A 13,105-nucleotide genomic window follows, 5' to 3' on the forward strand; every position below is an offset into this window, starting at 1 on the left:
TCCTGGTCATCAGCTGATTATACAGGGTTTATGGAGGAAGTTTTGCCCTCCTGCCATTTCACTCCTACACAGCACTGTGTGACTGCATATTGAGACAGGGGTTTAAAGGAAACCAAATACTGCCAGGACAGGATTCTCAAGTGACTGGAACACTCACTGTCTGATGTAATATGTCAAATCTGGATCTTTCTGCTCTTCATATGCAATGAGTAGCAGAAAGTGGGTGGGCAACTGTGTGAAATTTTAAGGTTTTAGCTATTACTGGGCTCCAAGAGGAAAGTAACTGGAAAGGACTCTGTTGATTTTTGCCAGTGTTGGATCAGACTCTTAGCATATAAGCCTAAGGGAAGTGACATGTCAAGAGGTTGCATATGCTCCATATTGTATCCACACCATTTCAACATTACTAAAAAGACGGGAGTTGTGTTTTTATGTCAAGATGTAACCAATGTAACAATCCACCTTTCCTTGAACAAAAGGATGAAACAAGTCCAAATATTTAAAGTTAAAAATGGAAAAATAAACAAAAGGGCACATACGGAGGAAACAAATACTCTGGTGTGAGCTCTAAATCATCATCATAGCCAAAACGACGTAATACTGTCCAGGTTGTTTCATGTCTTCCTCGCTGAATAAAAAGTGTGTGTAGAAAAAGAAAACCTGAAATTAAATGACAGTTCTTAAAACTCTGAAGGTGTTGATACACTTAAGATTTTAATAATTTTTCTTTGAAGGTATCAACATAAGAATACAAACTAAATACAGGAGACATACAGGCTAAATACACATACATAATATATACAAAATATGCATAAAACATTTTATTTTCTGTACCTTCTATTTTTACAATTATAATAGCTCCATAGTTGAACCTCCCTGATGAAAAAGCAATTTGAAAGTCATCTTATTAACATTTGCTTTCTAGATTTTAATAAAATACTGATGCTAAATTATATATCTTCAATTTGTATCAAGCTTACAGTTTCTGTCCATTCAAAATGTAAAGAATGAATCATTCAGCAAGAATTTCTGGACAGCAGAGGTACACTGATATATTGGTCCATATCAGATCAGCACCGATAAAAGGAAAATTGATGTTATCGGCAATCAGCTTTTTTTGGCCAGTATAGCCGATAATGCCACCGATAAATGCCGTGTGCACAGCTGCAGCATGGACGGGGCCAGGAGCAGCGTCCAGCCTGTAAGTCTGTGAGGGAGGGAGGAGGTGTGAGGTGGGGGTGGCACAGATCAAGGTCCCTACAATGAGGAAGGGAGTGGGGCTGGGGCATGGGCAGGAACTGCACAGCTGGGGTGGGGCAGAGTATAGGATGGAGCCGCGGGTGGCTTGTCCGGGGGGGTGGCTCCCCGCCACTGCATGCAACCTGGGGGAGGCATGAGCTCCCTGGATTTGTACATGCGGTGAGGGCAGACTGCCTGCTGTGGGCTTAGCACCAAAGAGCTGCGCTAGCCTCTTCCTGGCAGCGGGGGGCTAGGCATGGACAGGTGGTGGTGATGTTGGAAGGGGGAACTATGGAATGGGCTACAGCCACCCCAAAATTCCCTGTAGCTGCCTTGAAGCTCCCCTCCCAGCATCACCACCACCTGCAGCCCCACCCACCAGGAAGAAGCTGGCACAGCCCCTGGCCCCAAGCCTACAGTGGGCAGCCCACCTTCACCCCGCACACAAATCTGGGGGGCACATGCCCTCCATGCCTCCCCTGAGGGTGCACGCAGTGGCAGCCTATGGCTCCACCCCGTGCCCCGCCCTGCCCCACTCCCTCCCTCCCTCACTGTAGGGGCCTTGATCTGCCCCCTCCATGGCCCTTTCCCTCCACAGACTTACTGGCTGGATGCTGCTCTCCAAGCTACCGCGCTGCATATTGGCAATGGGACTGGGATTGGCTGATATGGCTGGTTAATAATCAGCCATAGGTATCAGCCAAAAAAATCTTTATTGGTGCATCCCTACTGGACAGCAGTATTTTGGAAGTGTACATTAAAACTTTTTTATGCCAAGATTTTATATAATATGAAGGATAATTGTTTAAGTACTTTCTACATCTTGCTGAAAATTTAGATTACTTTCCCTCATGAATCCATGTATGATTTATAAAGGCTATACCTAGATTACAGTATTTTCCCTACTATTTTTCACTGTTGAGGCTGTAGGAGGGGTAGCACTAGGGGATATGCTAAATTACCATCTGCACAACAGTGTAGTAAAAATGTGGGCGTATACCAACATCTTACATAAACCAGTGCTGCCACCAGTGAGACCTACATAGTAGGCGTGCTCCAATACAGATTTTTTGGGCCGATTCCAATAGCTGATTTTTAATAAACCCTATTGGCTGATACCAATCCGATTGCTGATATGCGGCCTGGCAGCTTGAAGAGCAGTGTCCGGCTGGAAAGTCTGTTGTAGTGGAAGGAGGGGGGGAAAGAAGGGGCTTGGGGGTGGCAGTTTGAGGCCCCTGCAGTGAGGGAGCGAGTGGACCAGAGGCAGGGGCTGCCCAGTCGGGGCAGGATGGAGCCACGGCTCGTCCAGGGGTCGTAGGGAGAAGGGGTGGTTCCCGCTACTGCATGCACCCCAGGAGGGCACAGGGGTGTGGCCCCAAGATCTGCGCGCAGGGTGAGGGTGGAGTGCTGCTGTGGTCCAGGGCCAGGGCTCCGCCAAGCTGTTCCTGGTGAGGGTGTTGGGCCAGGATGCACTTGGGGAGGGCATCAGCACTGGGAAGGGGCTGGGGGGGAGGGGGGAAAAGAGGGGGCCTGCAGCCACCCCAAAATTCACTGTAGCCCCCCAAGCCCTCCCTCCCAGCACTGCCACCCCAAGCGCAGCCTGGCCCAAACCCCGCTGAGAAGAGCTTGGCACAGCCCCAGCCACAGCCTGCAGCAGCAGCTTGCCCTCACCACGCACAGAGATGCAGAGGCACATGCCCCTCATGCCCTCTCAGGGTGCATGAAGTGGTGGGAGCCACATCTCCCTCCCACCTTGGACAAGTCACAGCTCTGTCCTGTGCCCTGCTCCGGCTGTGAAGTGCCCACCCCAGCCCCACTCCCTCCCTCGCCTCAGGGGCCTCAATCTACCCCCCTCCTTCCCCCACAACAGATTTACCAGCTGGATGCTGCTCTCCAGGCCGCCAGGCTGTGCTCCTCACCACCTGTGTGCTGTGCTGCAGCTGCACACATGCACAGGGCATTTACCAGCTACATTATAGGCCACATCAGGCAAAAATGCTGATTGCCAATACAGGCAATTTTGCTTATACCAGTGCCAATCTGATATGGGACCAATGTATCGGTACATCTCTACTACATAGCCTATACTAAATAGGAACTGCAGAAATACCCACAAGAGAGATTCTTCAAATCAGTGCACTTAATTCAAACATTTTAATTCCTTATGAATCCTCCACTGTGGCGCCAATGATCCTCCTTCCTTCACCCTCATTATTCCTCAGTTTTTAACCCTCAGCTTGTCTCTGGTATACAGTTTATGTCCAGCTCTAAGGGTCTAGAGTGAACAACCAAAATCATACTTCAAACATTTCCTTTATCAGTAGATTGCACAAGGTTTTCTCCTTTAATTAACTTTAAGTATATCTATTAAGAATTAAACAGTGCCTACCTTTTAATGTTAATCCATTATCGGCAACTCCATCACTTAGATTTTTCCTGACTACATTCTTTACATCCTCCAGTGCTTGAGGTGCTAATGGTGTATTAAAACATATTCTCTAACAAATGAGGGGGGAAAAGCACGTTAGAGACACTGAGTACTAAACAACAGGAAGTCCTGCACAAAACACAATCCTAAAAGCAACGTTAAGCTAAACAGTAGGGGCAATCCAAGCAAACTAACTCAAAAGCAGAGCAGACAGGACATTTCCTTGCTACTTAGTACTGCCTGGCACATATGAAGAGCAAAACAGGCCAGGATATCTGCTACTTGCCTCAGTTTCCAAGATGGTTAAAGAATCACAGCAACCTGAGAAGGGACAGGAGTTTAAAAGAAACTGAAAATAAAGTACTGGAATCCCTCAAGACCCTGTTTGAACTTGCATTAATTACTCAGTGCAGGTATCCATGGAGAAAGTCTGTTTTTGTTTTTCATGACTGTTGTAGTTTGCACATTAAATTGACAAAAGATGGATGTTCAGCTGAACTAAAAACCATAGCAACAGCTAATTAAAAACCTTTCCTCTGAATTTCATTTCTTAGAGATCTGAAAGTTGAATTCAGAGTTCCATATCAGAGATCTTAAGCCTCATTTTGCTCTCCCTATTGTCATACTTCTAACTCCCATTTTCACTGCAGCATATCACTAAGACTCACGGTCTGTTATAGGAATTTCATATGCAAACATGATTTATATATGGTAAGATTCTGCTTTACCCAGTGAGGATGTGTAAGGATCTGCCATCTCTCACGCATACAAGAAAACAATCTTACTGGGAATAATATTGGAAGTATTAGTCTCACAAAGGGCTAGGCCTATAGCCTTTTCTTAAATCCACATGTAGTGCACCACGCACTATTCTAACAAGCGGTCTGCTGTGTGGCAGAACCTGCTGTATGCACACCCTTGGATCTCAAGGCTAAAGTCTGGCCAAGTCACTACACTCCTTTGTTCCCCATTAAAAGGCATAATCTTAGCCAAGAGTTTAATTATTAAAAAAGGTATACAGAGAACACCTGGAATGTTACCAAATGATTCAGCTTGTTGCGATAGTGTTATATAGTTGAACATGAAGAAAAGAGAAGTAATCAAAATTACAGGAACCTACCTGAAAGAAGTTGAGCTCTGCATCATTGAGAGTGCCATCATTATCCTGATCAGAGATCCTGAAGATGCGTGTGAGAGCTTTTATGCAGGCAGGTTTCATCTACAGATTAAAAGCAAAAATTTAATATTTTTTTAGCTTCAATATAAGAATATTGCACTAGTTGACATCACCAGAGAATTCAAAGAGATGCTGGTGCTTCAGTGGTTGTTTTGTTTTATATTTTCAGAATGGAAATTCATGTAATCAATGGTATAAGAAAGGAAATCAGCATTGGCATATTTATATCTGGAAACAGATCAAAATCAACTTCTTATTGTCAGTTATAGAATACCCTGGATCTATCTTTGTAGACTCAAAAAGGCAGTAGTTGGGTAATCAAAAATCAGTTCTCACATGAAAAAAGGGAATCTGTGCAAAAAAATCTGGAGAAAATCTGCTAGCCATTCCATAAGCCCACTAAAGAACACTAAATTATTGGGTTCACTGTAAGATATTCTGTTTAAAATTAATGCAGCAGAGTCTATTTAAATGATCAGAACAGACAACAGTCTTCTGTGCAAATGAAGTTAAATTTAATGCTGCACAAAAATAAAATTAAAATGAATGGCTCCTGAGCTGCATTCATCTCTGACTGAACAAAGAATAGATCTTGTTCAGGTGGTTCAAGCAGGGTTTTAAGAAGAGGCTGGGAGAACATCAATGTCATGAATGCTCACTGGATCATTCGCCCATCAGACAAAGCACCAAATACGGGATGGTACTGCAGGGGCAGTGAACTTTAGAAAAGAAGGGGTAATTCCCTCCCAACATCTAGGAAAATGAGGAGAAAGGAAAACCTTTCCCACCTCCCAGCTACAGAGTGATGAAGAATGGGTGAAAAGAAAAGTCTGAATGATATTATACCAGCATAACACAACTCTGACACATGGTTAATGTCATTACACACTGATACCATGCAAAGTCAACATCACTCTTCTGTGCTGACCTTTCTACAGTACTCTGTATATGAGACTGAAATGGCTTTCCCACTCTTCAGAGTGGAGCAACACCACACAAATAGTGATAAACAGAAAGCTTAGGAATGCCATAATTAACTACCCATATTATTCCTATTTTTATTTGAAATACCCATGTGTCTCGGTAATACATCAGACTAGCATTGAAGTAAAGTTAAAAAACAAATACTCTGAATCTGCCCCTTGATAACGAGAAGCAGAATTTGGCACTAGATCACGGTACATTTGACATGATTGTAAAACTATGATTAAGCCTGATCTGAAACAAAATTAACTCATGCTTGTTTGTACATGCAATTATTTGAGAAGCAAAAATGCAGATCCTTCTGTGAACTACCTCCTGGACTGGGAAAAAGTCACAGCTCTGGTGGCAGGCCAAAGGTGTAATGGAGATGGAATGTGATGACTGACAATTATGCAGAAATAATCAAACATGAAAATACACCCTGATGTAAAGAAAAAAAGCAAAATAAATAAAAAAATAAAAAAAAATAAAAAAAAAAATGCAACAATTATCACTGTATTACTTTAACATAAGTCTTCTGAAAAGGGTTTGACAAAATAACTTGGTTACTACCATATTCATTTGCACTGGTTTAAAAAACAAAGTACCTCTTTTTCCTCTGGGCAATAGAGAGGCCCTGTAGGATGAAGAACAGCTTTCTGTGCATAATAAAATAGTTCAGATATATTCTTCAAGTTTTTGGCCGAACACTGAAAAAGAAATCTTTAAATTAGTTTGCTAACTGTTTTTGAATATCTGGTGACTTATCTGCTGGCTAAATGGGAGTTGAATTCTTTAAAAAAAAAAAAAAAAAAAAAAGCAGGTCTTCAGTTACAAGTGCAAAAAAAAAAATCTTTGGTCTCAAGCTCCGATGCTGTAAAACCACCAACACTGTAACAGTCCTAAAGTGCTGTATCATGATTATCACTCAAAAAGGTAAAGTATGCATTGGTACCCTATTTTTATTTTATTTTAGTATTAACATTTGATAGACATGCCTATTTTGAAAAAATGTGTCTGAAGTCAAGAGTTTCATTTTAATAAAATTTCTAAGAGCAACATGTGTTTAAGAAAAAGTCATATAATAACATGCTTTCAGCAAGATTTAATTATATTATGACATTAGGTTTCTAAAAATATTTTAATGACTTTACTGATTAATATTTATATTGCACTAATTCAAAATCACATTAAAATGTAATAAATAAACAATTACTAAAAGCTAACATAAGGGGCTGGGAGCAATGTGGAATTTCTATTAAAAATGGATTCAAACATTAAAAAAACCCTTAGCATACCTCTACACAAGTTTCTATTTCTGTGTATTGGTTCATAATTGGAAGGATGGTCTCCATACTGCTGTATTCCACTAGATCAGATTTGTTTCCAACCAAGATAAGAGGCAGTCTAAAAACAAAAGACTTATCAGACGAGATGTACAAGAGATGTTAAAAGTATTTCCATCCAACTCTACGCCAGAGGGAATTAGCAAATCAGCAGTAATAGTTTCTATGATAAGACTTATATTTTCTGGATTTCGTAATAAAAAGTTAAACAAATTAATTTAGCAATCACTTAAGCTATATGTCCTCAATATTTTGAAACAGCTGACCAGTTACTCTGATTTCTTATATCACCCACAGTAATGCAGAACAAAAATTATAATAGAGATGTCCAGTAGGGGTGTGTGAAGTGGGCTGTATTCGATTCAGATTTGGCCCGATTCAAGGGACAGCGATTCGATTTGCTGGTTTGGATCCCTGTCCCAATTTGATTCGGCTGAATCTGAAGATTTGATTCTGATTCGGAGAATCAGCAATTCGGCTATAGACACAGCTTTATATGTTTTTTCTACATACCTTGAGGTACCAGGTGCGGCTCATGAACACCAAGATAGTGGGGTGGATGGAGCGTCCCATGGGAACACACAGGGGACCCTTCCATGCTTCCCCAGGCTGTGGCGGGACCCCAGGTGCCTCTCCACACCCAGGAGGCACCAGTCACCGGGCCGGGGGGCGAGGGGGTCCTCTGTGTGCTCTGTGGCGGACATGGAAGTAGACCGGAAGTACTTCTGGTTTGCCGCTAAGTGTGCAGGGAACACCCCCCCCCAGAACACTCCATCCGCCCCACCATCTCAGTGTTCACAAGCCATGCCTGGTACCTCGAGGTATGTAGAAAAAACATACAAAGCTGTGTCTATGACCGAATTGTCAAATCTCTCCGAATGGAATTGGAGGCTTCCGATTTGATTCAGAGATTAAAGGGTTTCCTGACTCAATTTGGCCCGAATCGGGCCGACTCTCCTTCGAATCGTATGAGTGACTGAAACTTCACGCAGCCCTAATGTCCAGACATTCGTACAATATACAACCATATAGTACTGGTGCAAAGACCTCAAAGCTGTGAAGGTTTGGTCTACTGAGTAAGTTACTTTCTACACAGCAATTTAAGCAGCTCACAATGACTGAGAACAAGCAAACTTGGACAATTAGCAGTCCAAGTCCCCCAGAAGCTCCAAAAGAGATTTCTTTCTTCTTCTGAGGATCTGTGTTTCTGTTTCATAGACTTCTAGAAAATGAGGGTTGAAAGGAACGTCAAGGAGGTCATCCAGTTCAGACCCCTGCTCAAAGCAGGACCATCCCTAACTATATCATCCTAGCCAAGGTTTTGTTTATCCAGGTCTTCAAAACCTCTAAAGATGGAGATTCCAAAACCTCTCTGGGTAGCCTGTTCCAGTGCTTTACCACCCTCCTGGTGAGAAAGTTTTTCCTAATATCCAACCTAAACTTCTCTTGCTGCAACTTGAGACCATTGCTCCTTGTCCTGTCATCTGTTACCACAAAGATCAGTCTAGCTCCATCCTCTCTGAATACCCCTTCAGGTAGCTGAAGGCAACTATGAAATCCCCCCTCAGTCTTCTCTTCTCCAGACTAAATAAACCCAGATCCCTCACGCTCTCCTCATAAGTCATGTCCTCCAGCCTCCTAACCATTTTCATTGCCCTCTGGTGGACTCTCTCAAATTTGTCCACATCCTTTATGTAGTGGGGGGCAAGTTTGAGCACCACTGGTGCAGGCTGTCAGTGAAATTCAAAACACGAGGCACACTCAGTGGGTAAAAGTCATCTAGGTCACTGAAAATCTGCAGGAGTCCAGACCGCAAGATTTCCAATATCAACTTCTTTTTCACATGACCGAGACTCTGAATATTAACCAACCACAACCCACCACTGTGGTCCTCAATCTTTATCACATTTCTTCTCATCTCTGAGCAAGTACCTGCTATCTTTGTCTGTTCTTTCATTGATGAGAGGAATCCATCGACTTGTTACCTAAAACAATAAACAGATGTTAGTAAATAAAATGAATATTCAAACTAATATGACAATGAATTGCCCATAGCAGACTTTAATTTGGCTGGTCTTGGGAGCTGGAAGGAACATACCGTATTGTTCCAATAACAGATTTATGATCTCCAAGAGAGCCATTAAAAAAAGTACACAACTAACGTGTACAGTTGACCTATAACTGAGATCCTGACAATCTTGACTTCCATACTTGCTGTTTATGCATGTAATAAGTGTACCAGTTAGATATACATTTCAGTGTAGTTTTTAAGTATTTTTATAGCCTGTAACCCTTTGGATCGTTTCCTTCGTTATTTGATTCTCCCACAGGGTTTTATAATAGCAATAGCAGTTCAAGGTCTTTAGCTGCAGTTATTTATATATTCAGAGATTTTTCTTTTCCTGAAGTTGAACTGAAAACATGGGGTCAACTTATCATTGGAACAATAATGATATGATACAACAACGTACACGTTTGGCCATAAGGGAATGGAAAACAAAAGGGAAAAGCATAAGTTCGTTGATCGGCCAACCTTCTAGCCTACTGTAATGTGGCAAATAGGCTGAGAAGGGAATCTTAGTTGCTTCTCATCTGGGGGAATGGTGGATACAATGGAGAACCCAGAGGTGTTGACACACGAGGAATAAGAGAATGCAAACAAAGAATACACAGGTCGTCATTGCACTACTTCAAGTGAGATTTTTTTGCCCTTTAAATAACCAAGAACAAAGTTTTTTACTGTGACTTCAGATACAGGAGCACAGGAGTTGCATCTTAAACAGTAGATAGATAGATAAAAAATTGTTGTTGTACCTTTTCAATAGAATTCTTGTTGTTAACAGCATATACTATGCAAATTACATTAGCCTAAAATGAAGAAAAGAAAAACTATTGAATCCTGAACATGCAGATTCTTATGAAGAACTGCAAACATTTAACCCAACATACACAACTGTATTTAAAAGAAAAATAAGAACTGTTACAGTTTTGCCCAGAGCTGTTTATATAGTTTAGCACCAGACTGATGGCTTTAACAGAACACAGAATGAGAATTGTTAAGAAATGCCCAGATTAGTTTCCATCAGAACTACCTTCCCAGATTTCTATTATGTACAGAACTGTGATTCTTGAGTTTGGCTACACACCATGGACAGAACACAAAAGGAAGACATTACCTCTGTACAGACTGTACAAAGAGTGTATCTAAAACACTCAGAAAGGGTTGAGGGCAAGGAATGGAAGAGGATTCTTAGCAGTTCCATGAACAACCCTACTTTGGCTGATCACTGTAAAAGTAATGTTACAGCAAGAAATTAGCAAGAATTGGGACTTGACATTATTTTGCAGCAAAAAGTGCCAATCTTTTGGTCAGCTGTGACCAAAAAAAAATGGTCTCTTTCCTCCTATATGCCTGGAATACACATGAACCCAAACTGGCAAAAGGGGCAGAATAATATTCCTGTTCTGATCTTGTTGTAAAAGGGGAAGGCAAAACTGGCTACTTCTTGCAATGGTTACAGAGGGAGCACAAAGACCCAAGTAACAATTTGAGAGCATGGTCAGCCCTAGCAATCATTAAAACATAGATTCTGTCCTAAGTAAACTGTGACAAGAGGGAGACTACAACATGCGGTTACAGATGTACTTCTAATCTCCAGAGGATGAGAGGACTTAAATTTGTTTCTGGCTTTCCCATCCATTTACACTTCGCTCTCATCAACTTGGACTCCTCTAAATCAAATATTGCCACTTTCTGACACAAGCTTTCCCTTCACTTCACCAAATGGGAGCACTGCAGAGGTGGCCCCAAAGATAAAAATGATCCGAGGCACTGAAGAAATCCCTTCTAGGTGATAATGATAACTACTCTGATGCATTTGCCATGAAACAGCCTCCAGACTTCCACAGACAAAGGAAGGTCTGTCAGGACACAAGGCTTTGCAGAAAGGGTGGGGAAGGAAGAATACAAGGATTCTCCCAATTATACTGAATGCATTCAAGAGATGAAGGACTTAAAACTTCTTTCCAGGGAGCAGAAGTGAACTCAACTTGTGCTAACTCACTTACCTGTGAGATTTCATGATAAAGCTGCTCATCAGTCTGCTCTGCTTCTGTGATAACAGGGAAAAATGTCCATTATTATTCTGTTTTCTGAACTAGAGTAAAGATGGCTGTACACCCTAAAATCCAGAGTTGAGTACTTCACACTGCTCATTCTGGGTAAAGCCATCTGGGACATGGCCCCTTGTTAAAATGAAATTAAACCAAAGTGTATGAAGCAGAAGTATACCTTAATGCAAAGATCACTTTGCCACCAGGCTGAAACCTGGATTTGCACATAAGTTCCTGTTATGTAGTATACCCTTTAAGATGAAATAAATACATTTGCAGGGAGGCCACCCTGGAATGAATCATGGATCATTCTCCAACATCCCCACTTGGGATACTAAACTGTTGTGTAATATAAGCTTCCAGGAAAACCACATGGCATGTAATAACTTTACTCCTAGCTCCACTCCATTTCTTTGCACAGCAAAACTTAGGTTAGTTCCGTATGTTGGGCATTTTATATATTAAAACAGAAAATCCATGGATACAAGCTTAAAACCTCATGCAGAAATCAGTACTTCTTTGTACTAAGCTGGGAACTAATTAAAGACACCATCAAAAAAAAAAAATGAAAGATGAAAAAACTTGAGGCCCCGTCTTTGATTCACCACTATCCTATATAAAAAACTACGCTGAAATAAAAATCCCTTTTCCAACTCTTGGCACAGGCTGACATCATTTGATAAGGCTAATATATAACATGTTTTATATTGTTTATAGGATAAGCAATGCCACAAAGTGGCATAGGTCATGTGGATTGCACAGCCATTACCTGAATAATCCACTATGTGGGTTGGCACTCTCTCAGGGGTAACATCAGCTGGGATGGTGATTTCTTCTGCACGTGGAGGAACCTTGGTTTGTGAATAAACAGCAAAAGAGAAACATTTTTATAAAAACCTAATAAACCACGTCACTGAGCATACAGTAACAATCAAAGACATACAGTATTTACAATTCCTCCATGAATTAGGTGGCTTTGAACAGTATTATCAGCATTGTTAAATTTTGCAGAACTTGGTTGCTCTCTCTCAAATTTTGCAGAATTGGTTTGAAGGTCACTGAAACTTTGTTGTACAGCATTCTCCATGCAAGGAATTTTGTAAATGTTTTACCAGAAAGTATTGTTATTGAGACTCATAACAAGTCTCAATAAGCCTCAAACCCAGTACATCAAAGGAATCATTATTCCAGTGCAGAGATAAAATGAAGAGATAAAATGAAGTATAAATTGTAAATAAAAGTAGTTCAGTTACAGTATATTTGACTAGCAACTCTTACTACTCCCAAAATGTTATATTTAAGCATATTCTATACAGTGGTTATTTTTTATTTCAAATTATTAATGAGGTATAGCTTTACATTCATTTCTAAAGAAGCAACAAAAAAACTAATCATCTATATGAAGATAGTCACAAAATAAAAATACTGTTAAAGCCATTTTAATTTGTGCATCAAAGACTTTTTTGGTCTAATCCTGCTCCCACTGAAATCAATACCAAAGTTTTCACTGCCTTGAAAGCAGGAGATTGGATCAATAAAAACTATTCAACTTTTCTATACAACAGGAAGCTTCTCTAACATGATGATGCATAGTCAAACTTCAGTTTCCACGCAGTCTAAACTTATGAAAGATTCTTTCCTTTGATATATTCTATTAAATATTAAGTTTAGGAGCAACCAAACAATTATACTCATAAAAATTAATCCATTACATAATATTGTGAATTAGCCATGATGTTTTGCAAATCACAAAGGAGCACTAATTCATATTTCTTCAAAATGTAAAATGCAACATGAAGGTACCATCAAATTTATGTTCATAGGAGATTAACTGCTCTT

At 40.8% G+C, this 13,105-nt stretch overlaps 1 protein-coding gene across 3 annotated transcripts in view; it reads right to left on the reverse strand.

Annotated features, from left to right (window-relative positions):
- Positions 1-13,105, reverse strand: part of RHOT1 (ras homolog family member T1) — a 44,915-nt gene that overhangs the window by 18,872 nt on the left and 12,938 nt on the right. For all 3 annotated transcript variants that reach the window (XM_014601933.3, XM_006271222.4, XM_006271221.4), the window contains exons 3-11: positions 12,036-12,117; positions 11,222-11,265; positions 9,968-10,021; positions 9,086-9,138; positions 7,106-7,214; positions 6,416-6,517; positions 4,788-4,886; positions 3,629-3,737; positions 540-660 (exon numbers count right to left, since the gene is read on the reverse strand). In XM_014601933.3, the coding sequence (XP_014457419.1) occupies positions 540-660; positions 3,629-3,737; positions 4,788-4,886; positions 6,416-6,517; positions 7,106-7,214; positions 9,086-9,138; positions 9,968-10,021; positions 11,222-11,265; positions 12,036-12,117 (773 nt within the window). The remainder of the gene's footprint in view (positions 1-539; positions 661-3,628; positions 3,738-4,787; positions 4,887-6,415; positions 6,518-7,105; positions 7,215-9,085; positions 9,139-9,967; positions 10,022-11,221; positions 11,266-12,035; positions 12,118-13,105) is intronic.

Source organism: Alligator mississippiensis, chromosome 8, assembly GCF_030867095.1.
Source record: "Alligator mississippiensis isolate rAllMis1 chromosome 8, rAllMis1, whole genome shotgun sequence".
Classification (NCBI taxonomy): domain Eukaryota; kingdom Metazoa; phylum Chordata; order Crocodylia; family Alligatoridae; genus Alligator; species Alligator mississippiensis.